The 27,008-nt window shown below is 38.5% G+C and overlaps 1 protein-coding gene across 3 annotated transcripts; it reads right to left on the reverse strand.

Annotated features, from left to right (window-relative positions):
• Nucleotides 1-1,453: 1,453 nt before the first annotated feature.
• On the reverse strand, nt 1,454-27,008 carry b4galnt1b (beta-1,4-N-acetyl-galactosaminyl transferase 1b). 3 transcript variants are annotated; one of them, XM_059570828.1, is made up of 12 exons: nt 26,659-27,008; nt 23,970-24,095; nt 21,903-22,125; nt 20,192-20,368; nt 18,717-18,823; nt 15,764-15,801; nt 15,491-15,671; nt 15,278-15,376; nt 14,325-14,512; nt 14,096-14,236; nt 3,840-4,080; nt 1,454-3,044 (listed from the first exon to the last, which is right to left on the reverse strand). In XM_059570828.1, exons 3-12 carry the CDS (start codon nt 22,115-22,117, stop codon nt 2,830-2,832), a joined length of 1,602 nt encoding a protein of 533 aa, XP_059426811.1. In that variant the 5' UTR covers nt 22,118-22,125; nt 23,970-24,095; nt 26,659-27,008; the 3' UTR covers nt 1,454-2,829. The 3 variants fall into 3 exon arrangements, with proteins under 3 accessions (XP_059426811.1, XP_059426809.1, XP_059426810.1); XM_059570826.1 differs by having other exon boundaries at nt 23,970-24,098; nt 26,659-27,007; XM_059570827.1 differs by lacking the exon at nt 26,659-27,008 and adding an exon at nt 26,264-26,373 and having other exon boundaries at nt 23,970-24,098.

Here is a 27,008-nt window from a genome sequence, read left to right on the forward strand (position 1 = left end):
CAATGTGTTACTTTTTCTTATTTCAATTTAGACATTTTCATTAGCAGTGTATATTCACTGAATGACTCTGTTTCATTTCAAAAGCTGTCAATTAAAAGATTTTCAAGTTATCCCTGAAATCTCTGTCTATATTCTATAACAAGATTTACTTAATAGTTTTTCAGAAAAACAGAACAAAATGTTATCACCAAAGCCTTTATCTCATTCCATTTGACAACAAATGCTTTTTCTTACATTTACAAAAAAGGGAAAAAAATATTTTTTAATTTCCCTGTTTTATATTTAAGTGACTTTTGCATACTACATTATTTTCTTTATAAAATGATCAATAGGCAGCCACACTTTTTTGGGGGACAAAGAATTAGCAACCTACTGGTAGAGATACAAAACACCAACAGAAATTAGGAGTCATGCAGACACAGTGAGAAACCCAAAGATGAGGAGACAGAATCATTGCAGTGAAGTGAGGGGAAAGCAGGGAGGTTTTTAGAAATAGTATAATCAAAAAGTCAATCTCCTAATTTAATACGCAGCCAGAAAATCGATATTCCGCTTCCTATCTGTTCAAGCTCCCATCACCTTAATCTCATCTGAAACTAACCATAAGAGTCAAATAGCCTTACACCAATGCTTTTACATGCTCCTTTTTGATCTTGTGCTCATGCTTACACCTGGATATGCAGGGCAGATAAATGGATGCATTCTCCAAACAGAATCATAGCAGCTCTATACTTACAGTAGTATCGCAGGACTGCAATCTTCACTTGTCTTTTTCAGGACTAAAATGAGCTCAGTGACTGGTAGAGAGTGATAAAAAAACATTTAAAAGGATTTTATACCTTTTTTCTGCTTTGAGGGGCATCACATGGCATTCAAGATACAAAACTATCACATACTCGCACACACTTTGACAAGGCCATAACATTATTTGAAGAATTTGTGGTTCAATGGATAATGCAGCAAAATGTCATTAGGGCCTCATTCTGTTCATGAGCGACAATGTAAAGCCCACTTGATGTAGTTTCAAAAACACTTATCTCTCTCTCTCTCTCACACACACACACACACACACATTAAACAAACAATATGCAGACAAATATAACTACTAAAATTATGCATGAGGATGCTGTACTGTACATTGGATTAAAAAGCAATTACACTGGCTTCTTCCATGCTTTTAATCTACAGAAGGTGGCTGCACACAGTCCAAGTCATGTTTTTAATGATTTAATTCTATCAAATATAGAAATATTTGCAAATCAAGGTTTGAACACATTTAAATAGTTTATCATTACCTTTTGATCTTAAAGGTACATTTTTGTTGCACAATATACATAGTGACTTTTTACAAATGTCTTTTAAATATCGAATCACTTTTTTCTTCAGTTTTTAATGGATTACTGGGCAGAGTTATCTACTTTAAAGAAGCTAGAGAATAGAATTGCATTATTTATTTATTTTACATTTTCATCACATAATTTATCATAATATGTGGGAAATAATTAGAATGATTAAAGTATCAGATGTGTCCATATTTTTGGCTGCTGCTGTAAATATATCCTAAGATTTCATTAACAATTTTATTTGATAATATTTTTTTCTGTTATTTGCACATCTGTATCATCTACTCTGAAAAGTCTATTAATGTTGCTTTTTCTATTTTAATAAAGTTAGTTATCTCAGCCATTCTGCATAGCAAAAGTCACTGACTGAACTTTTGAAATCCAGCTCAAAAAAATAAATAAAATAAATTTAAATTAAAATTAGGACACAATCTTAAAAAGACCTCAGAATAAAGGAAATTAAAAAAGTACAAACAATAAACAAGTCACACCAGGACAGTGATTAAGCCTTTGGCACAGTCACTCTTTAGAACAAAAAAATATCAAATGCAGATTTTACTGATGTACAATGAATCACCCCTCCATCTATCACTGAAAAATCTGTCGGAGTGTGTATGTGTGAGAGAGAGAGAGAGAATGAAAGTGATATGTTGGATTGTCTGTGGTTTTTGCTTGCTAATGATGTTCAGTCTGTTCCTTCTTTTAGTGGCGCTGAGGGTCGGGTCTCTCCAATTGAAGTCCATTTGTTTTAGTGCAAACGTACAGAGAGATGACCCTCAATAAAACGCACACAAACACAAGTACACACACGATTAATACCAGGCAGAGAGCTGATGTGACATTCCATGTGAATGTCCCAAAGAAAGTGTCTCCTTTTAACTGGATTTAAAAATTCTAAACATCATGGTTAAAAATGTTTCCCTCCACAGTCTTCTCTTCGTTCTTCATTTTCAAAAGAAACTTCTTCTGTATTCTCATCTGTTTAAGGACTAGTTCATTCAAAATTAACAATTCTGTCATAATTTAAGGAGCTTGAACATCTGCTTAATAAGTCTGAAATAACATCCGCGTGAGTAAATGATGACAGAATTCATTTTTGGTCTCAATATCCCTTTAAATGTGATACTGAAACATGATTGGCTGAGGAGAAAAAGATGGCTCTGCATAATTTATGGAATGGTTTGATCTGTATCTGAAGAATTCTTCTGAACAAAAATAAAGCTAAAGAAAGGAGACATATTCAAGTATAGAAAAAAATCTTAATCAACCAACACTGTGCATCTCATCCGTCAGTCATGTTCGATCACATTATGATCCTTTCCAAAAGAAGAGGCCTATTTGAACTCCCCCATACTCACATGGGACCATATACAGTACATCCACAGCACACTTCCAGTGTCTTCACAAGCCCCTTCACCTCCTCAGGGAGAGAGTGTTCGTTTGAGGGAGGATGAGAGAAAGGAAAGAAGGCATAGTCAGGTAGTGTTCAGTTGTGTGTTAGACACTGGAAGCGGTTTTTGAAGTACAAGAGGCCATTTCTGGTGTGTATCGCATCAGATGAAGCAGGAGGGTAACGGAACTTCACGTAAATTTTGTCACTTTCTGACTGGCCCCATGGCAGCTTGATCTTGGTGGCGTGATTCACGATGACATCATCACAAGACCCAACATGCAGGGAGCCGAGCCCATCAATAAAAAACTCTGTAAAACAAAATATGGAAATGAGGAAATCAGAGTTTTTGTAATTTGGCAACTGCTGTCACTTTAATAAAGCATACAGTATATATATGTGTAGATCGATAGATAGATAGATAGATAGATAGATAGATAGATAGATAGATAGATAGATAGATATACACACACAAAACATATATATGTATATAGATATATATGTTATCAATTTAAACATATTATTTACATTATTCTTTTGTAGAATCTGTTATACATATTTTCAGGATTATTTGATGTATATAAAGTTCAACTGCATTTATTTGAAAGATTTTTATTTTTATACATATGTCTTTACTGTCACTTCAATTTAATGCATCCATGCTGAATAATTTATTTAATATTATTATTTACTGAATATTTATTTAATAATTTAAGTATTTATTACTTTCAAATCTTTTGAATGCTGGTGGTGTGTAAACACACACACACACACACACACACAAACAAACACTAATAATGTAATAACACTGTTAAATATAATCTTTGCAGATCTCTAAATAACAATCTATAAAAAAAAATCTCAATGAAACTCACATTGTACAATTTTGTTTTACAATTTTAGATAAAATGGTACCGTTTTAATACTGGCCATAACATAATTAGCAGCATAACACAAAATAATTATCATCTTATCAGTATCTTTCCTCAGAATGTAATATAGGTGCATCCCTAACTAATGAGTTCTTGATGAAATTTTGCTGCAAAATACACCACAATCCTAGAAACACCTTCTTTTGTGTTTGTGTTTGTCCATAGAAAACTCACCCAAATGCGCGACACGCGCTAGCCGGGGGTCAAAGCCCACCTGCTGCACTTTATCTGTCCTGGCAAGAAAGAAATTGATGACTCCATCAGTGACCACACAATGAGGAAAGGCTTGGATGATGTGATGGAAGCCTTGCCGCCGCATGTGCAGACAGTCTCCATCTTCCTCTCCAGTCTCAATTGAGATCGTCTGTCTGTAGGTGGCAGTGTAGCCTGTGACTTCACGCACTGCTCCTCCAACCTAAACACACAGCAGCCAAACACTAAGAACAATGCAGTTGAATATAAATTGAACGGGAGGTATCGCTTCCTATATATATATATATATATATATATATATATATATATATATATATATATATATATATATATATATAACACCTTTCATCTATTTTGGTCTCTTTCTCTTTATAAAAGCAGATGTGCTTTTCTCCATCTCTAGATCTGCTACTGCCTAAAGCAAAATGTAAAGCAAACAGCATTTATTGTACTCTTTCATATTTTGTGATTCGACAATCAACTTTTTTTTATTTAACCTTTATTTAACCAGGAAAGTCCCATTGAGGTTAAAAACCTCTTTTCAAGGGAGTCCTGGCCAGGAGGCAGCAAAAACACAGTCAATTACATTTATTTAATAAGTTATACAATACAAATAATTAAAAACATTTACAATTTAAACAGGTCATTTCAGAATCTCTCAATCTGGACTTAAAAGCATTTAAGGAAATAAGTTCAGATAATTTCAAGTCTTTTTGCAAAAAGTTCCATGCAGAAGGAGCGGAGTAGACAAAAGCCCTTTTTCCCGGTTCTGTACGGGCAAATGGAACAAAGAGCAGCAAGTGATCATTTGATTGCAATGAATAAGAACCAACACTTCTCCATGTGATTAAACTACAGATGTAGGATGGCAAAACACCAAGCATGGCCTTATAGATAAAAGTATGCCAGTGCCCTGATCTCCTGTTGGACAACGATGGCCATCCCACTCTGGAATATAATTCACAATGATGGGTCAAGTTTTTACAATTCGTAATAAATCTCAGAGACGCATGATAAACTGTGTCAATCTTAAACAGACATTGTGCTGAAGCGGTCCTATACACCAGGTCTCCATAATCTAAGACAGATAAAAATGTTGCAGTGACTAGCTGCTTTTTTGCTTTAAAAGAAAAAAAAAATTATTTCGAAAGAAAAAGGACAGTTTAAGTTTGAGTTTCTTCACAAGGTTGTCTATATGAGGCTTAAAAGTGAGAGCATCATCAAGCCAGATACCAAGGTACTTATAAGAATGAACCACCTCTATGACACTTCAAGTCAAAGTGAACACAGGAGGAGGAGCTTGAGAAACCTTGTATTACTAAACAGCATCAGTTTTGTCTTATCAGCATTGAGAACCAGTTTAAGCTGCATAAGCGTGCGTTGAACCACATTAAAAGCTTTCTGCAAAGACTCAACCGCTTTAGCTGGGGACGATCCAAAACAATAAATACTCATGTCATCAGAATAGAAATGCATATTAGCATCCGACACATTGTGGCCTAGTTCATTTATATACATAATAAACAAGAGAGGACCTAATATTGAGCCTTGTGGCACCTCCTTGTGGACCTTCACTAATGCAGAACATAGACCATCACATTTAATGCACTGAGTCCTGTCACTCAGATAATTCATGAACCAGGAAACTACACAATCAGACAATCCCAGACAAAGAAGTCTTTGCTTTAAAACAGCATGGTCCACAGTGTCAAAAGCTTTCGACATATCGAGAAAAAGTGATGCACAGAATTGCTTTCTATCAAGAGCGACAAGTATGTCATTAATTAGTTTTGTAACAGCAGTGATGGTACTGTGCTTTTTCCTGAAGCCTGACTGCAGTTTAGACAGGAGTTCATTTGAGTATAAAAACTCTTTTATTTGGTCTGAAACAAGGGATTCTAAAATTTTTGACAAAACACACAAATTAGATATAGGCCGATAGTTAGTTAAAACTGCTGGATCACCTCCTTTAAACAAGGGAGTAACAAAAGCTGACTTCCAAACTGATGGTATTTCATTGTTTTGAATTGACAGATTAAAAAGAATGAAGGACCAAACCTGCAGAAATAAATACATAAATATATAGATAAATAAATAAATAATAAATAAATAAATAAATACATAATGTAATAAAAGGAAAATAAATAAATAAATGATGTGATAAAACAAAAATAGTTCATTTGAAATATAATATAATAAATATAATTTCATCCTGAATTATATTTTAAATAACTTTTTTCCTTTATGTATTTATTTTACATTTATTTGTATTCTTTTTAACTGTTATTTACTTGTACTTTCATTAATTTTTATATTTAATTAATGAATGTATTTATTTTTAAATGTGTTTATTCATGCATTTATTTATTATATGTATTTATTTCCACGTGTATTTATTTATACATTTATTTATTTTTACCTTTCCATGTGCAACATGTAAATGAGGGAGGCGGTCCTTGTGGAGCGCCGGTGGATCATTGGTTGAGAGCTCACCCAGAAGCCTCTGATTAAACCTTATATAGTCTATGGATTAAATAACAGAGACAATTTGCTAATAATCGAGATCGGAGTTTTGAGAGTTGGATATGCCAGATCAACTGGAGAGATCCGATATATTTTCACATATTCCCATTTATTATGTTGATTCAGTTACTTATCCTCATTAAGCCCAGAACCATCAACATCGTCATTCGTCAATGGTCTAAGAAGTTGATGACGCCTCGGTGGAGGTTTCAATGGCGTGTGTACATTTTGTAATCACAGAGAAAATCTTCACTCCCAAAAACATTGTGAGAATAAGTTTATCGTAAACCAGTTATACCTAAGGTCTCTACGGTCAACCCAGGCTCACAATGCTTTTTGGAAACGCAACCTACTGGCACAAAGTTGGCTTGATATTGCAAATTCAGGGACCATCTCTAAAGTTAAATACGACATCAGTATACACGTTTCTAATTCCAGTAGCATTTTAAGAGAATAGCTTACAGTCACAAAACCAACTGTAAAGTGTTGTTTTATAAGTCATGTATATTTGGTAATATTTACATATGATTTTAGTTTTTTTATATAAAAAATATAAAATATAAAAAATGTAACCCATATAGCCTACTATTGTCGTATGTAACCTTAGAGATGGTCCCTAAACTTGCGAATATCGAGCATCTAGCGCAAAACCAACTTTATGCCAGTGGGTTTATCGCGTTTCCAAAAAGCATTGTGAGTCTGAGTAGACTGAGACATTAAGTGCAACTGGTTTTTATGAAAAACGTATGCTCAGTTTTTTTGGGAGTCTTTCATATTAAATACTAGTGTTTTTTAACCACTATAATAAAGTGTATTATACTGTATATATTATAGTATTTACAACACTTTGTTAATGAATGCTTCAGCATACTGTAGTATTAACTATAGTGAACTGTAATAAATACTGTAGTGTACTTTAGTTTTTTCTACAGTAAACTGAAGTATATTATAGTATAATATACCATATAGTTGTAGAAAACATATAGTACAGTATTGGGTAATGTCATTTGTTTATATTACTATAATTGTTATATTAACTGTAGAATTACCACAACAAATTAATTCAAATACTTTACTATAGCATGGTTCAAAAACACTATAGTATTTACTACAAATTACTACGGTATTTTTTCATGTGGGTTGTTGGACCATTTAGACCTCAACAGATTTAAACAACTGTTTCCTCTCTTTGAATTCCCCAGCAATCACTGTCAGAGATTCATGCACATTCTTCTCATGCACACCCTGCACACCCTTCCTAATAAACACACAACTATCCGAGTTCTTCAAAACTTCTCATATATTTTCATCATAATAAAGAATATTTATAATGCAATGTATAATGTTTGGAAAGATGCTTGAGGCATATTGCAACTCAATCATTTACTACTCAAGCGTTTACTGATCACCAAGCCATACTTCATTGACAATATGCAAATAACAGCTTTTGTAATTTCATAAATGCACTAAACCAAACATTTTGATCAATTGTACAGCCTTAGCCTGTTTAGCTTTGATGTTAAGCTCTCAAAAGGAAACAAATTAACAATGAACACTTCCCGAGATTCAGAAATTTGGCAAAACTTTGGTTCTGATTCTCAATTAATATAATCTCTTCTCTGAAGGAGTTAAATTTTGGAGCTTGTCATAGCGCAGGAAGGTTTTAGTTGCTATGGTCACAAGAGCACTGATGTTGTACTCTGAAATTGGACATACAGAAAGGCAAATAGAAATGGAAACATAAGGGGTTTGGTTTCCTTACTATATCAATAACAAATAACATTTAAATCACCGACTGAAACATTGTCTTGCCATGAGCAAGTGTAAATCTGCTAACACGGTTATAAAAAAGGATAAATTCAACTGTAGCAGAAAACAATTGCTTATTACATTATTGATTTTTAGACAGCGGTACCGGAACCACTTTCTGTCATCTGATTATAACTGGTGGCTGATAGTGAAATATGTTAGTCTTTTGGCTTGCATTATAAGTACATATCCCTGCATACTGTATGTCCACTACTCAAAACATTTCCAGGCCGATAGGCTGCCAGATAGTCAGAAATGGAAGGCAACGAAAGCACGCTCTCCTGACAGTGTTTAATGGATGAGAAATCAGAGGAAATCCTGATTTTTTTCTTCTTGCCAGTCAAGTTTTGCTCATGATTTTCACAGTATTTTCCATAGTATTATAGGTATTAATAACGGTATTAATTTACCATTAATAGGGAAGGAAATGTTTTGTTCATTAGACCTTGATAATAAATATAAGTGTTTGTATGATATTTAAAAATGCTTATATTATTAATGCTGCTTTAAGAATTACATTTTAGTATACAGTAGTAATATATTTGTCATAATTTCTTCAAGTTAAAGCTGCAGTTTGTAAGTTTTGCCTCTTTGTTTGTCAAATCTCTGTTTGAAAACCTGCAAATGCAGTTATTTATCCAATTACCTTTATTACATGGGTCGTGATCCAGCGCGGATGAATCTAATGTTGTGAGGAGAAAGTGTGGCTGTCAGTCACCGCATGGGTGTGGATACTGTACTTCAGAATCACAGATTCTAGCCAACCTCTTGGAACATATGACTCAAATATGAATTTTCACTGGATGTTGTCATCTGAACAAGTAACAAGTCTGCCATGCTTTGTTCTGACCAACTGTGGAAAAAAATATTACAATAAATCGCGCTACCAATGGTGATTAAATCTAAACTTATCTAACCATTGTGAATCGGGCTAAAGTAAGGCTATAGTTTTGAACACTGGCTGGTTTTGTACTTGCTCAAATATTGATTTCGGATTATTTTTAACCCAAAAAGTTTCAGACTGCAGCTTTAAACTGCACTTTTATGTTTGGTAGGTTGTCGAGAAGCTCTTTGAGTTTCAGTTTGTATTTGATGGTGAACGAGTAAAAAGCTCATAACAGTCCTGGAAATTACCTTTGTGTGTCATGTCCTCATAAACCGAGGTATCAGATGCTGAAATACCGCTAGAGTCATGTGTTTGAGTTTGGGCAGTAGACAAAACTACACCATTCATTCATACAGACTTATTGGCAACATGAACTGACTGGCTGTAGTCCTGTTTCTTCTGCTGTGTGATAGGATGTCAGAAGAATCTATATTGAGTAAAACTGCACAGTTCATAATCATTATCAACAGACATTTTATCATGATCTCAATATGATAGAAGCCTTAGAACTAACCTTTTCAATTATTTTTAACCAACTAGTATTTTAGCAGTTGTTTGAAGTTTACATTTACAAATGTGTCCAAGAAAATAACCACAGATTACTAATGAACATAATCCAAAAACAACCAGAAAGTGTCCAAATATATTTTTAAACAATCTTTGTGCTGTGGATGTCACAGTGTCTGGGTTGTGTTCCCTGGGTGTCCACTAGATGTCCTCTTTTCCCACGGTGTCTTTCACTTCATTAATCACAATCCTCACGTCCCTGCTTAATTATTGCACCCAGCTGTCACTAATTACCTATCATCACACCCTGTCAGTTGTCTTCTTGTTTAATTTATGTTTTGGATGGATGTTTCCTATTGACCCCTGCCTGGACTGTTTATGCTTTTTGGATTACCCCTTAATAAAAGACTTACTCGCAATTGGTTCTATCTCCGTGCCTCATTGGATCCCGGCCGTGACAGAACGACTCCGTCACAGTAAGAACCAGCGGTATGTCTGCCTATGTCTCATCCCCAGCCACAGAGCGGGAGAGAGACGGTTTTGAGGGAACTCGCCTGGTGGTTTTCCGGGGGACCACCAGGTGGTCACCAGTCCAGCGCCACGGTGCAAGATGGCCGCCAGCTCAGCGCCAACGCCCAAGATGCCCGCGTACTCATTCTTGGATTATTTCTCCACGCTGTCAAAGATCCTAGAGATTCCTAAGACCATTCACGTCACAGCTGCTAAGCCAGCGCCACAACCCAAGATGGCCGCCAGCCCAGCGCCACAGCACCAGGTGGTCGCCAGCCCAGCACCACAACACAAGATGGCCGCTAACCCAGCGCCAATGCCAAAGATGGCCGCTCGTCCAGAATCCTGGCCCAAGATGGCCGCCAATCCAGCGCCACCACACAAGATGGCCACCAGCCCAGCACTACAGCACAAGATGGCCGCTAACCCAGCGCCGATGCTCAAGCTGGCCACCGGTCCAGAGCCACGGCCCAAGATGGCCGCCCATCCAGAGTCATGGCCCAAGATGGCCGCCAATCCAGCGCCACAGCACAAGATGGCTGCCAGCCCAGTGCCACCGCACAAGATGGCCGCTAGCCCAGCGCCGATGCCCAAGTTGGCCACCGGTCCAGAGCCACGGCTCAAAATGGCCACCAATCCAGCGCCACAGCACAAGATGGCTGCCAGCCCAGTGCCACAGCACAAGATGGCCGCTAACCCAGAGCCAATGCCCAAGTTGGCCACCGGTCCAGCGCCACAGCACAAGAGGGTCGCCAGCCCAGCACCACAGCACAAGATGGCCGCCTGTCCAGAGTCATGGCCCAAGGTGGCTGCTTGCCCAGCGCCGCTGCACGGGATTACCCAAGATGGCCGCCCATCCAGAGTCATGGCCCAAGATGGCCGCCAATCCAGCGCCACAGCACAAGATGGCTGCCAGCCCAGTGCCACCGCACAAGATGGCCGCTAACCCAGCGCCGATGCCCAAGTTGGCCACCGGTCCAGAGCCACGGCTCAAGATGGCCACCAATCCAGCGCCACAGCACAAGATGGCTGCCAGCCCAGTGCCACAGCACAAGATGGCCGCTAACCCAGCGCCAATGCCCAAGTTGGCCACCGGTCCAGCGCCACAGCACAAGAGGGTCGCCAGCCCAGCACCACAGCACAAGATGGCCGCCTGTCCAGAGTCATGGCCCAAGGTGGCTGCTTGCCCAGCGCCGCTGCACGGGATTACCGTCTCAGCTGACCCTCCGGAGTCGAGTCAGGTTCCTGTTGACCCTCCAGAGTCGAGTCAGGTTCCAGTGGACTCTTCAGGGTTGAGTCAGGTTCCTGTTGACCCCCCAGAGCCGAGTCAGGTGCCCATTGACTTTCCAGAGTCAAGTCAGGTTCCGGTTGACCCTCCAGAGTCGAGTCAGGTGCTCATGGACCCTCCAGAGTCAGGGTTAGTCACCGTCGACCTTCCAGAGTCAGGGTTAGTCACCGTCGACCTTCCAGAGTCAGGGTTAGTCACCGTCGACCTTCCAGAGTCAGGGTTAGTCACCGTCGACCTTCCAGAGTCAGGGCTAGTTCCTGTTGACCCTCCAGAGTCAAGTCAGGTGACCGTTGAATTTTCAGAGTTGAGTGAGGTTCCGGTTGACCTTCCAGAGTCTAGTCAGGTGCTCGTGGACCCTCCAGAGTCAGGGTTAGTCACCATTGACCTTCCGGAGTCAGGAATAGTCACCATTGACCTTCCGGAGTCAGGAATAGTCACCATTGACCTTCCGGAGTCAGGAATAGTCACTGATGACCCTCCAGAGTCAGGGCCAGTCACCGATGACCCTCCAGAGTCAGGGCCAGTCACCGATGACCCTCCAGAGTCAGGGCCAGTCACCGATGACCCTCCAGAGTCAGGGCCAGTCACCGATGACCCTCCAGAGTCAGGGCCAGTCACCGATGTTCTTCCAGAGTCAGGGCCAGTCACCGATGACCCTCCAGAGTCAGGGCCAGTCACCGATGTCCTTCCAGAGTCAGGGCCAGTCACCGATGACCCTCCAGAGTCAGGGCCAGTCACCGATGACCCTCCAGAGTCAGGGCCAGTCACCGATGACCCTCCAGAGTCAGGGCCAGTCACCGATGACCCTCCAGAGTCAGGGCCAGCCAACGATGACCCTCCAGAGTCAGGGCCAGTCAACGATGACCTTCCAGAGTCAGGGCAAGTCACCGGTGATCTGCAAGGACAGAGTCAAGTCATCGGTGATCGTCTAGGACAGAGTCAAGTCACTGGTGATTTTCAAGGACAGAGTCAAGTCACCATAAATCTTCATGAACAAGTGAACAAGCAGAGTCAGGCCAGCACCGATCCTCTGGAGTCAGGTAGAAACATCAGGGGATTACCAGAGTTTCGTCGTCCCGTTGGTCCGGCCGCACGGATGTCTGCTCCGCCCTGGGGGTCTCTCGTCCTGACCACATGGTGGTGGTGGTCTTCTGCTCTGCCCTGGGGAACTCCGGCCTCGACCACAAGGATGTGGTGGTCTTCTGCTCCGCCCTGGAGGGCTTCCGCCTTGACCACAGGGGTGTGGTGGTCTTCTGCTCCGCCCTGGAGGGCTTCCGCCTTGACCACAGGGGTGTGGTGGTCTTCCGCTCCGCCCTGGGGGACTCCGGCCTCGACCACAAGGACGTGGTGGTCTTCTGTTCCGCCCTGGGGGGCATTCGTCCTGACCACACGGTTGTGGTGGTTTTCCGCTCCGCCCTAGGGAACTCCGGCCTCGACCACAAGGATGTGGTGGTCTTCTGCTCCGCCCTGGGGGGGCTTCCGCCCTGATCACACGTTTGTGGTGGTCTTCTGTTCCGCCCTGGTGGGCACCACGTGATGTCCTTATGGACTTATGTTTTGTGTTTCTTGTGTTCTGTTAGGTTTTCTTCCTGTACCCCTCTGTGAGCCTGGCCCTCCGTCCCTCCCCCTGAACCTCCTCCCTCCTGGCCTCTCTGTTTTGTGTCTACACTTCTGGTATCTGTTCCCCATGATTTTTTTTTCTGTCCCTCCGTCCCTCCCCCTGAGTTACTCCACCTGTCCGCCTCCCTCCTTGTCTCTGTGTTGTGTCTTGTCATGGAGCGTCTGGGAGCCGCTCCGTAGAGGGGGGGTATTAGAGGGGTGTCCACTAGATGTCCTCTTTCCCCACGGTGTCTTTCACTTCATTAATCACATTCCTCACGTCCCTGCTTAATTATTGCACACAGCTGTCACTAATTACCTATCATCACACCCTGTCAGTTTCCCATTAGCGTTTGTCTCTCCTTGTGTATATAACCCGGTCTGTCTTAGTATGTGTCACGGAGTCGTTGTTTATTCATGTCCGTCAGTTCGTGCCCTTGCCTTGTCTTCTTGTTTAATTTATGTTTTGGATGGATGTTTCCTATTGACCCCTGCCTGGACTGTTTATGCTTTTTGGATTACCCCTTAATAAAAGACTTACTCGCAATTGGTTCTATCTCCGTGCCTCATTGGATCCCGGGCGTGACAGAGGATCTTTACATAAAAGCCACTTAGTTGATATTTTGTTACATGATACAGTATCATTCATATAATTTATGTGTGACATACTGTAGATGCACAATTATATTTTGGTGCCACTGGATATATAGTAAAAGATAGAGATAGGTCATTTAAAAAAATAATTAATTAACAGAGACTGAGCCTGTTGTTGTGGATATCGTGAGGTGGGACTGCGTCTTCTTGATTAAATGTTTAACTGGGGACTGTGACGGTTCCAAAGAAACCTGAAGAAACACCTTGCTTCCTGTGCAATGGAAAAAGTACTCAAGGGGTTTTTAAGCTTCAGATGCGCACCTGATCCACTCAACACATACAATATCTCAGCAATGGCTCTTCAGTACAGTACATAAGACTGAATTATAAGTGTACTGACTGATTGTTTTGTTTTTATTTGATGGAAAATATTCACAGTGCTTTAGAAAACCCTTGCATTAATGAGAGCTGTCACATATCATGCTACATTTATTTTCTCACCAGGTCAAGTGTGGTTTTCTCCAGCACATCCACCAGCTTTTCCAGCTTTGTGTTGGCAGTAAAGATAAAGTCATCATCCACCCACAGCACGTACTTGGTAGTGACCTGTGACACGGCCAGGTTACGACCAGCAAACCAGCCCTGAGACACAGATGTACATATTCAGATCCCATCATACTGCATGTAAACGCAGACAGAAATGTGTCATAATCTCAATCAAGTGACCCACCTTTCCAAAGGGCATGATGTAATGTTCAATATAAGGGCCTGATACTGTTTTTGGGTGCTCACTGTCATCTGCTATCACTATTGTAACGGTTGGATAGTACTGTCGTATGCTGTTAATTAAATCTTGGAGCTTGTCATAGCGTAGGAAGGTTTTAGTTGCTATGGTCACAAGAGCACTGATGTTGTACTCTGAAATTGGACAAACAGAAAGGCAAATGGAAACATGTGGCTTTGATTTCCTTACTATATAAATAACAAATGACACTAAAATCAAGAGTGAAACATTGTCTTGCCATGAGCAAGTGTAAATCTGCTGACACATCTGTTATAAAAAAGGATAAATTCAACTGTAGCAACACACAACTGCTTATTACATTATTGATTTTTTGACAGCAGTAAACCACTTTCTGTAATCTGATTATAACTGGTGGCTGATATTGAAATAATAGTGTAATTCTCTTAGCTTGCATTATAAGTACATTCAAATCATACTTATCCCTGCATATTTCCACTACTCAAAACATTTCCAGGCCGATAGGCTGCCAGATAGTCAGAAATGGAAGGGAATGAAAGCACGTTCTCCTGACAGTGTTTAATGGATGAGAAATCAGAAGACATGCAATGGTACTTATGGAAATCACATTCCTTAACGTTTTTCAAAGAATATTAGAAATCGAATTTTGTAGATGTAGATGTCCTTAAAGTTTATATTTTATTGTATTTTAGATTTGTATTTGTATTTTTATTTTAGATTTGTATTCTATTTAGCTAGTTTTAGTTAAAAAAATGTCAGTACTTCAAATTAAATGTATTTATTCAGGGAGCATTTATAATTAAGAAAAGAAAATCCATCTAATTTTTATATTTTATTTTATTCCAGCTCTATTTCAATTAAAAATAGCTAATTTTAATAGTTTTAGTTTTGGTTAACAATAACAGCAATGATGTATTTACCTTTATCTGCATCAGAGCCTGTGTTGTAGAGTTTGGGTGTTATTCCATGACGGATCTTGATGGTAAAAAGAGCTTGATGTCCTTCTGTGTCTAACTGCACTGAATCACAAGCACATAAAAACTACATATCAAAATAAAGATTATCCAGTCCTAAGTTTAAATGTACATTTGTGATAATTTTTTTTTTACAAGAATTACCCAGAAGCTGCATACCTGTGTCAGCTGTGCTGGGGTGGAACAGTGTGTTAGTATATGTGATAAACTGGAGCTGTCGATTCAGACTGTACAAAAGGGTGCTGCTCAGGGTCATGTGCATCTCGCCATCACCCCTGACCTTTACCCCCTCTACCTCTGCTGCCACACTAAATGTGCCCAGTGATGCTGAAAAGTTCATCTACAGAGAAAGATGAAAAACATAGTGTTCAGGAAGCATCCACAACATAAAAGCACAGGAAAAAGACACAAATTATTAATAATATCACTTACAGTATATACATCTCGGGGCAGCTCTTTTAAGGCCAAACCTGAAATACATTACAGCCATGTATTCAGTGCAGGAAGTGAAATAGGCAAAAAAAAAAAAAAATAATTGGGGGTTGTGAAATAGGCAAATAAAAGGTTGGGGCTTCACTTCCCTGTTAATATATATTATTAAGACCCCAAAACAGCAAATAAAAATAAATTGTAATCCAAAGAAACCATTGCAGTATTCACAAGAAGTACAAAGTCGGTCTGCTTGCATTTAGTCATTTCAGAATAAATGTAGTTCTTCACTCCTTTGAGAACAGAGAAAGACTGTTTAATTAAGTTAGCAATAACTGACTCCAGGGTTGTCGCTGCATTATCATTATGCATTATTTGTCTAACAATTCAACACCACAGAATCAATTATTCCACTTAAACTACTATTGTCACACCTCATGAGATTGTTCATGCTTTATTTCAAGACATTTGTCACGTTTTGTCCTTAAGACGCTCTTGTGTGTTATCTTGTTTATCTAATCCTAAGCCTAAATATAAGACATAATTTTAGAGCTAATAACAGAGGCTTGGTCAATTGATATGCAGAATAGGCTAATGCAGTTAAGTATTAGTATTTATTATTATTAGAACCTGTGTGAATTACCTGAGCCTGTGCATCTCTCAACAACAGTGTTCGGCTACTGCATCTCTACTAATAGCAAAACTGAAAGTTTAACTGCTTCAAAAACAGCTACATTAAAAATAGCATGTAGTTTTACAGCTGCGAAAATATTTTGATAAAGTTGCAGGGCAGCGTTAACAACAAGTTTCTGTGTGTGTGCGTATGTGTCAGAACTGTTATAATTTGTTAATAATTGATATGCCTTTGATAATAAAATGTAATTTCTTTTTTTTTAAGTTTGACATTTTTATTCTTTTGTTTTTATATTCATTGGTCAATGTCTTTTAGAGTTTTTTTATTTCATTTAATAACATGCTCTCAGTTCTCAGTTGTGAGCTTCACATTATTATTCTGCATAAACATATATCACAATATCGCTGCATATTTCACTGAAATCTAAAAAAAATAAAAAACAAAAAAATACAATCCAGGCCCATTGGAAGTAATTACTGTGGCTAAAGCTGTAAATTGTAATCATCAAAATTAAAACAAAAAATCTTGAAATTTTTCAGTTTGTGTACAATGAATGTAAAATAAAAGAAAGTTTGTTTTTTTTTATTACAAAAAATAAAGACCTTTTCTATGATGTTACATTTTTTTGAGATGCACCTGCACTATCGTATATGACTGAGCTGGCAATTTATCTGGACTGAAAAAATCTGACTGCTGGACAGCTTGCCATCCCCCCCCCCCCCCCCCCCAGTTAAAAAAATCCCATCAGTGCCCCTGATCTTGATAATAACACACTGAGCGACTATAGAACAATATCAAGTCTTCGTTTTATAGGCAAGATTATTGAAAAGGTAGTTTTTAATCAGCTGAACAACTACTTAAACTCAAATGGGTACCTGGACAATTTTCAGTAAGGTTTCTGACCGCATCACGTACAGCACAGCACAGAGACAGCACTCATTAAGATAATAAATGATATTCACTTTAATTCTGATTCTGGCAAAATATCAGTGCTGGTACTACTACTACTAGACTACTAGATTAGTGCTGTGTGTGACGCTATTGATCATCTATAGAGACTGGAAAACTAGGTCTGGCTTTCTGTGATGTTACTTAAATGGCTCAGGTCATACTTAAAAGAGAGAGAGGTTATTATGTGAGTACAGGAGAGCATAAGTCTAAGTGGACGTCCATTACAGGTGGAGTCCCACAAGGCTCAAATCCTGCACAGCTCTTGTTTAGCCTGTATATGCTCCCACTAAGTTCTTAATGAGAAAGAATAAAATTGCCATTACAGTTCTGCTTATGATACCCAGATTTACCTAGCCTTATCGCCAAATGACCACAGCCCCATGGACTCCTTCTGCCAATGCATTGATGAAATTAACAGTTGGATGTGCCAGAGCTCTTCAGTTAAACAAGGAGAAAACTGAAGTCATTGCATTTGGAAACAAGGATGAAGTTCTCAAGGTGAATGCATACCTTGACTCTGGGGATCAAACAACTAAAAATCAAGTCAAGAATCTTGTGATACTGGAGACAGACCCTAGTTTCAGTAGTCATGTCAAAGCAGCAACTAAATCAGCATGCTATCATTTCAAAAACACTGCAACAATTAGATGTTTTGTTTCGAGTCAAGACTTGGAGAAACTTGTTCATGCCTTTATCACCAGCAGAGTGGACTATTGTTATTCCCATTGAATGAGCATTGTGCTACGTTCAAACTGATTGCACTGTATTTTATGTATAAACATTTTCTATTTTTAAAATTCTTTTTTTTATATACTTTTTAATCATTTTAAAAGTGGGAAAGTCTGGAAATGTCATACCCCTTACCATAGCTGCCTGCTGTTAGCTTCAGTGTAAATATTGCATCAATATCAAATCAATTTAAGCTTGTTTTAAACCCGGATGATTGTAACCACTCTAAGTTTGTCTGCCTTGGGAACACTAGAGCGTCTCCAACATACTGGTGACACTCGCTGCCTTCTCTAGTGCAAATGCTGGAAAATATGCATTGTAGTCAAAACGAGTCATTCATTGTAGCTTTTGAAAAGTTATTTCTGTTAAATAAAATATCTCCTTTTGAAGTGGACTTTGTAACTTTGCTGACCTTTTTTATGCTCAAACAGCAACATTACAGACTAACTAAAGTTGAACAAGTCAAAAAGCATAATAGGTCCCCTTTAAGTTTTAAGACCATGGGTTGTAAATCTTATCTAATATTGACCGTAATATTCTTTATATTATATTAAAGATTTATTATTATAATGCTTAGTCTCATCACAGTTCTTCAGTCACATGGCAATACGTTAATCTTACTAGGAACAAGAAGTGTAATACCTGGTATAAGGATAGTTTTAAGAGGCCGAACCTCCACACCCTGTGTTGGGTACTGCAGAGGGTTGTTAGCTTCAGCTACAATCAGTAGATCAGCTGGGCTCTGCGACCTATACAAACCAGGGTTACTATCGTTAACTAAAACTAAAACCATAAAAAATTGTTTTCAAGATCAGACATTCTCTGCATATACAAAATTCATTTAATAACTTTTATACTATTGAGAAAAAAACCCAGCATATGCTGGTTACGTATATTTTGAAGTATGCTAGCTGGTGAGCTGATATAAGCTGGTCCTTGGTTGGTCATGAGCTGGTTTAAGCTGGTCCTGAACAGGGATGGATACAGAGAACCAGTATTTTTTGGACCGGTATGTAGTTGTGTCAGTACCGGACTACCGATAAGCTTCAGGTCAAACGATACTGTTATCGATACTTGCGTTGTTTTATCTCTATATACTTCGGAATTAATGGCAAATTAGAAGCTGATCTCACAAACCAATCTCAAACTGACTACACGCCTGCTGTGAGAGGTTTGACATAACACGCAGCGGCACCATCTCAATATCTGTCCAGCACAGGTAAAATAGTTGTAATGCTAAAGGTAAGGTACGATTCAGATTTCTTTATTAAATAAGTTACAAAGTAATTTGAAAACTTTCTGAGTTTTAATTTAGTGTGATTTAATTTCTGCATGCTCTTTCCCTCTCAAAATGTACAAATGGCTTCAAACCATCACATTGTGTCAGCACTACAAGCAAGCTGCACACTGCACAGTGGAAATTTAAACCACTTGGCACTCCCGTGCTTTTGACATTGTGCTTATACACATTTAAAGCGCACACACATAAGACTGCCTCAAATACAGCTCACAAAATCAAGCTTGTGCTTTGTGTAAGCTATTATTGCCCCATTCTAAAAACAAAAGTTCACTGCATGATCAAACATAATTATATATTTTTGAATAATGTCTAAAAAACAAACCCCCTCCACAAATTATGATGAGGAAATCTCTCTCTCACTTTGAAGGGCATTTTTATTTAAAAAATGTGTTTCATGTATCTTTTCTGTTTGCTTAGAGTCATTTATAAACTGCAGTACTGACGTTCAGCAGTAATAAAATAACTTGAAATGTCTTTTCACATCCTTTTTTTGCACCAAATTGTAGAGAGAAGTAACAGTATCAGTAGGCAGTATCAGTATAGATATCAATAAAATTGAAATAATACTTGTCCCTAGCCCTGAGCTAGTTATAAGCTGGATATGAGCTGGTCCTGAGCAGGAACTAGTTGCTTTGGACCAGCACATGATCAGCTTAAACAATATCATAACCAGCTAAGGACCAGCTTAAATCAGTTCAAACCAGCGGTAATGTTTCAATACATACCTAACCAGAATATGCTGATTTTTTCAACAGCGATATAGATTTATGAATCAAACAGGTGAACACTGGCACTGGCATAAAATTATTAAATGCACCTCATTTGGAAGCTCTGATACTCTTTGGCGCGCCGTTTCTTCATCTCACGGAGCTGGGAGGCCTGGAAGGCAGTGTGCAGGGGATGGGCAGACACTCTAGGGAACAATAGTTGAGCAAAGGGCAGGTTGACCCCTCTGCTTTCTCCTTCACAAATACACCCGTTGCGAGCCAAAAGCCTTGTGAAAGAGGAGGAGAGTTATTTTCCCACATGGAAAAAACCTATGTAAACATATATGTTTCAATATAGGTTTTGATATAGGTTTTTAATATATGTGACATATATAAAATTGGCCGTTTTCCTATATTATATGTTCATATATGTATATGTATATATGTACATATATATGTACACATATATATGTGCATACATATACAGTACAGACCAAAAGTTTGGACACACCTTCTCATTCAAAGAATTTTCTTTATTTTCATGACTATGAAAATTGTAGATTCACACTGAAGGCATCAAGGGCTATTTGACCAAGAAGGAGAGTGATGGGGTGCTGCGCCAGATGACCTGGCCTCCACAGTCACCGGACCTGAACCCAATCGAGATGGTTTAGGGGTGAGCTGGACCGCAGACAGAAGGCAAAAGGGCCAACAAGTGCTAAGCATCTCCCGGGGAACTCCTTCAAGACTGTTGGAAGACCATTTCAGTTGACTACCTCTTGAAGCTCATCAAGAGAATGCCAAGAGTGTGCAAACCAGTAATCAAAGCAAAAGGTGGCAATTTTTGAAGAACCTACAATATGACATATTTTCAGTTGTTTCACACTTTTTTGTTATGAATATAATTCCACATGTGTTAATTCATAGTTTTGATGCCTTCAGTGTGAATCTACAATTTTCATAGTCATGAAAATAAAGAAAACTATTTGAATGAGAAGGTGTGTCCAAACTTTTGGTCTGTACTGTACCTATATAGGTACATATATGCACATATATATGCACCTATATGTTCACCTATAATAGTAAAATTAAAATCCATAGCTGCTAGGCAACATAAATAAAAGTCCAAAATGTAGAAATGTACATTATTTATTTACTCAAGATCAATCAAATAGTACAAAACAAAAAATATGAGCTGGGCATCATGTATGACAGTCAAAAATGAGATATGAGCTACAAAAATGACCAGATCCTGCCATTAGCTTTATAGAAGACATATCTTGTATGTATAGGGCTTATATGTGGATATGAAGAAGCAATACAGGAGATCTTTATTTCCTGTATATGCACATATATGCACCTCAGTTTTGCCTATATGTGGCATATATACGCATATATGCAGCATATATATTATCATATATGTGTATATATATGCAGCATATATGTGCATATACACTGCATATAGGTTTCATATATGCGCATATATCCACATATAGATTCTTTCCATGTGGGTTTGACCGGAAGGAAAATGTTTGCATCCTCCAGGTGACAGTAGACAGTCTCTGTGTACAAATATACATCAACGTGTCACTTCTTAGTCAACAAAACAAATTCTTGTACAGAATTTAAAGTGATGTTCACAGATTAGTAGATTCCTGAACAACTTTAAAAGTTTATGGTCATTACATTTTTGGTTTTCGAAGAGAAATTAATTATTGTTAACTGCAAGGATTACATTAAATTTTCTAAAAATTAAAGTAAAAACACTTCTACTGAAATTAAATGTTTCCATTGCAAATAAATAGCTACTGACTAACTGACCTGGCCACACTCTCCCTCACTCTGTAAGGGATGGTGCTAGTGCTGGGATCCGTTTCAGGAAGTCTCTCCTCCAGCAGCCGCTCAGCTCCAGCACCCAGTCTGTACCGGACATCCACAGTGCTGTAGACCCGTGTGGGCCAGGAATGAAGCACTGCCAAAACCAGCACCACTGATGCTACCAGAGCTAACAGCACAGTCTTACGTAGGGAACGCATGCTACAAGCTACAACACAAATAGAAACACAACACTGTTGAAACTTCCTTCAGTGTAATTAAATTAATTTGTACAAAAACAGAAGGGTTTTAACACAAATTAGCTTTCTCTTAAAGGAGACTTTTTATGCCTCTTTTTTACGAAATGTAATATAATGCTTGGTACACACCAAAAGATTTTTTACATCTTATAAGATTTTCCAAATGTGATAGACCACAAACATGAGGATAGAAAATCCTAGATTTAACCATTTTGCTCCTATAGTGTGTGGTGTGCCATGATGTGACAAAGACAGCACACCACACATGAACAGATTTTCAACCAGAGTCTCGACTGTGAACACAGGAAATCTCACAAAATCTCGCGAGACTTCAGAATAAGCATGACAGACGATATGCAGGAAGAAATTGAAATGATAGTGTTTGGAATGATTTTTTACACGACACATTGTATAAACATTCGTGCTGTTGGCACAAATCAACAAAGTGATCCTCCATCTTGGCTGTCCACATCAATTTCACTGTGTGCTACGTCATGCCTGCTTCCGTCTTCCATCATCTTGCTTTCTGATTGGATATTGTTTTCGTTTCACGTGATAATCTCCAGAGCGTCCATGCGTTTGTTCTTGGGGTTCCCCCCACACATCAGGATTTCTAATCGTAAATATTAAACATGTTTAATATTTAAGATTCGCAATCGGTGCTGCTCCGACATTCTTGCGATCAGGTTTGGACACTCTTAACACACCCCACACCAAGGGAAAATATGATAAAATAATCTGTAGAACCATCAAGATAATCGGGACATAGCTAGGATTGTCGGAAGCGGCGAAATCGGCCCAAAATCAGCCCGATTATCTTTTGGTGTGTACCCAGCATAAGTCTCGTGTTCCTGGAACCTGGCTGTGAAGTTTCAGCTCAAATACTCCACAGATCATTTATTATATCATTTTGAAAATGCCTATTTTGAATGAAAGCAGAAACACACTCTTTTTTCATGCCTGTCTCTTTAAATGCAAATGAGCTGCTGCTCTCCACCCCCTTTTCCAGAATAGAGCTGCTTCATTACAGCTGGGACCTGCTAAAAACATCTGTTTTGGTTCGGATTATCCTGTTTATTATGCTGAAATCATGTATTATAAACTATATGAGTTTAAACTTCTGATATACGGTTTTCTGAGCAAACAAATCCAAAGCACACGGACAGAAAATGCCTAAACTAAGTTATCTTTCACATAGAAGTTTTCGTTAAAAACACACAAGTTTCAAAAACAGTCAGTTATGTCTGTTAAGGTAAACTGCTGGGAAATAATGGTTGTTTTAGATCTGTGTGGTAGCAGCAATGTACAGTAAATAAATCAATAAATCCAATGCTATGTTGTCTCCACTGAGGCTGGGACTCTAAACAGCGTTTTGTGCTCGTCTGTGCAGCCAAAGGCAGAACAGTTATATGTTTTGCTCAAACTTTCACCATGGCATTAAAGCTGCTACATCGTTGTCACTTGCAATATTTACATATTAAGGGGCAGTAATATTATAATGAGATCTCTTTTCCACGTCACTTACGGAGCAAGATCAGACACGCTTGTTTTCTCAGACTCTTGCAGAAACAGGCTTACCAAAACAAAGTTACTGGGTTAATCTTTTTCTCATTTCCTTGGTTGGTAGATGCACCGGGGACCTGATTATAGCACTTAACACCTAGAAAAGTCAAATTTTCATGATATGTCACTTTTAAATGAAATAATGAAGCATTAACTTCAAAATTCCATTTCTAATTCGCCTTCACTTGACTTCCCTTCACTTAATAATAAGCACTTTAATAATTCCACAAACACATCATAATACACTTACTCTATCAAATCAGAGCGAGAGGTACAGCAAGTTGCCATTACTGCTCCTAAAGGTCCATGGTACTGATTGGCTCAATCTTGATGTGACTGTCAGTAGCTGATGAGGTTGATGGAGGGCTCTCTCCATCTGCTGAGGTAGAAAAAAACCCTTAGTCATGTCAGTTGTAGGCGTTCATTTACTGTATTCATTACTGTACATAAAACATTCCAATGTACACTCTTAATAAAGGTTCTTTATTTGGATTTGTGGTTCCAGGATGAACCTTTAACCTCAATGCAGGTTGTTTTTTTGTGGACAAGGGTTATTCAAACTGTGAAGCCCCCATTTTGCAACCTTTATTTCTAAAAATGTACTCATTCACTATATTCATAAGACTTCTGAATGCAATAGGCTTACACATTTCATGAGGAAAAGGACCAAATGCCAGGCTTTATCATTTGAAAATGTTGACACAGTAGTCGCCATTTAAAAAAAAAAGATTTTACACAAGATACACTATTTGGTTAATGATTTTAATTAGTAAGTTACATCATCATCAAGGCTTGTGAAAACACACCAACCTGTGGAGAGGAAGTAGGGGTGGTTTGGATTGGAATATATATACCTGTGTGTGCACTGGTTTGGGTGGTTTATGGGGACACAAATTTGTATGACATGGACAGAGGTTTTACAATGTGAAGGTGGTTTGTGAGGACACTGCCTCTGTCTGTGTAATTCAAAAGGCTTAAAAACAAACTTAATGGAGTTTTTTCTAAAAGTCTAAAAATGCACACATTTTTCTGTAAAGTCTAGGTTTAGGTGTAGGGTTGGTGTATGGTGATGGAAAATACTGCTTGTATTCTACAGCATAAAAACCATTATGGAGAGATACGTAAACCACCAGTACAAGTACGTGTGTGTGTGTGTGTGTGTGTGTGTGTGTGTGTGTGTGTGTGTGTGTGTGTGTGTGTGTGTGTGTGTGTGTGTGTGTGTGTGTGTGTGTGAGCTGCCATTTTTTGCAGTTACATTGAAACTACATACATTTACATCATATTTTCAATTAACTTTTTTTTTTTATCATTTACTTTTAATAATAAATGCTTAATATTATGCTGAGTGATATATATTATCAGTATTATTCAAATGTCAAAGGTTGTATTCTGAGTTTCTCTCTTGGGTATACTGTTAAAGAAACTAGTGATAACCCAACATTTCCTGTGGTGCATAGCAAGAGATGGGTGGATTACTTGTTGTTCTGTTACTATGTCAAAATCTGTAGTTAGTAATTACACATTGTAGTTAAACATTTTAAGTAATGTAATCAGACTACTTTTAGATTACTTTCTGATTTCTTTTGACCTATCGCGTTTATTGCATTGATTTCAATTGGATAATCTATGTTGAGATACTTCTTAAAACAAATGATTTTTGTAAATCCAGTCTTTGTGTGAATGTGGACAAAACAAAAAGACATTCAGTGTGTATAAGCAGTAGGCTATTTTAGAAATGAACACTAAAGAGGAAAAAGAGGAATTAGGTAGAATCATTAAATTATGAATAATTTATTGCTATTTGTAAATAGTAACTATGTAATGATGTAATCCATAAAAAAGTAACCAGTCTGATTACGAGTATTTTAAAATGTAATTTAATCTAATTACAAGTACTTAATTTTTGGAATCTGATTACATAATCCAGATTACATGTAATCAGTAACTACCCAGCTCTGCGTATAGCTTATTGCAATACTCAGTCTTCACATGAACTGAGATTACTAACAATGAGGTGGTTTATGCAGTATCCTGATTATAATCATGTAAAATATAACAAGGATGTAAAATTTATTTTAAGACACAATTCAGTCTTTATCTCTACAAAAAAAAACTATTTCTGTAAAGTGAAAAGGCCTTTTCTGAACTTCAAGAATATCCTTTTTAATTCATTACCACCTTGGTAAATGTGGAATATTCAACAACTTAAAAATGTTTGCCTGAAAAGGAAATCAACAGTTAGTAGCTGTCAGCTGTATACAATTATTTAGAAAAGAAAAAAGAAAATATAACAGATGAATTCATCAACAGAACTAGATGTTTTGGTTTTGAAGACATTTGTAAACAATCAAATACAAATGGGAAAAAAAATTGCGCGACTAACGCGGTGAATAAAACATTCCCCTGCACTTACATCCATGCCTACAGAGATAAAAACCACAAGCGCAGCCCCGTAGAGGGAAAAAAACCAGTGGATGCGACTTCCCTCCGGCTCCTCATACTGATGTGTCTATCTATACAGAAGACAGTAAACTATAGCTATACCTCACACAGGCCGAACAGCTGACAGCATGCACCGTTGGCCTTCGAGACAGAAGCTGTTCAAAGCCTTGGCAAATAGTCAATAGCCATTAAGGGACACGATAACGGGCGTAGCCTACTCATCATCATTGCCTCTGCCCATTCTGCCGTATGATAACGCCATATGAACAGAAAACTACATCAGACAATGCAGAGCCATAATTCCATTAGAAATTTACTTAAATAAGCAAATCCATTATGTTCTATTCAAAAAATCACAGAGTGAGTGGCTTTTTAATTATATTCACTCAATCGTGCGGCAGAAACAAATAAATGTGCCGTAAATAACTGAGAAAATGATATCGGTGCTAATCACAACAGGGCGGATGAGCACCCGAACACGTTCAGATAAATCTTACCCGTAATGTCGCCACCAAGAGGGATCCCCTACTCTTAAAATACCCCCGGCGCACTTGTCATGTGGACGCAAACAGCTGATAAATGGAGAAATTCCGATGGCATGGCATCCACCTCTGAGACAGAATAAAGGAGAGCGGAAAGGAGTCGGGCTACCCCTTCAGTGAATAGCGATGGAGGGCTGCGGCGCTCAGGGGGAGGAGTAGCCTATGCAGCTTCACAACGCGTTCACGACTGCCGCTCAGCACAAGGGTTTATAAATGCTTAATGATCTGAATGGAGACTGTTATTGTTGGGAAATTAACTAGATTTCTCGCACATAATGAGCGTATCTACGTGGTAGCTCGGGGTG

Source organism: Carassius carassius, chromosome 17 (assembly GCF_963082965.1).
Source record: "Carassius carassius chromosome 17, fCarCar2.1, whole genome shotgun sequence".
NCBI classification, from domain to species: domain Eukaryota; kingdom Metazoa; phylum Chordata; class Actinopteri; order Cypriniformes; family Cyprinidae; genus Carassius; species Carassius carassius.

Bases quoted from the DNA above. Each gene is read 5' to 3' on its own strand.
- b4galnt1b (XM_059570828.1), bottom strand. From the start codon at position 22,117: ATGCGTTCCCTACGTAAGACTGTGCTGTTAGCTCTGGTAGCATCAGTG. The intron at 18,824-20,191 runs GTGCATTTAATA...TGGTTTGTATAG, and splicing joins TATCAGAGCTTCCAAATGAG to GTCGCAGAGCCCAGCTGATC. The intron at 15,377-15,490 runs GTATGCAGCTTC...CTTGTGATTCAG, and splicing joins CCCCAGCACAGCTGACACAG to TGCAGTTAGACACAGAAGGA.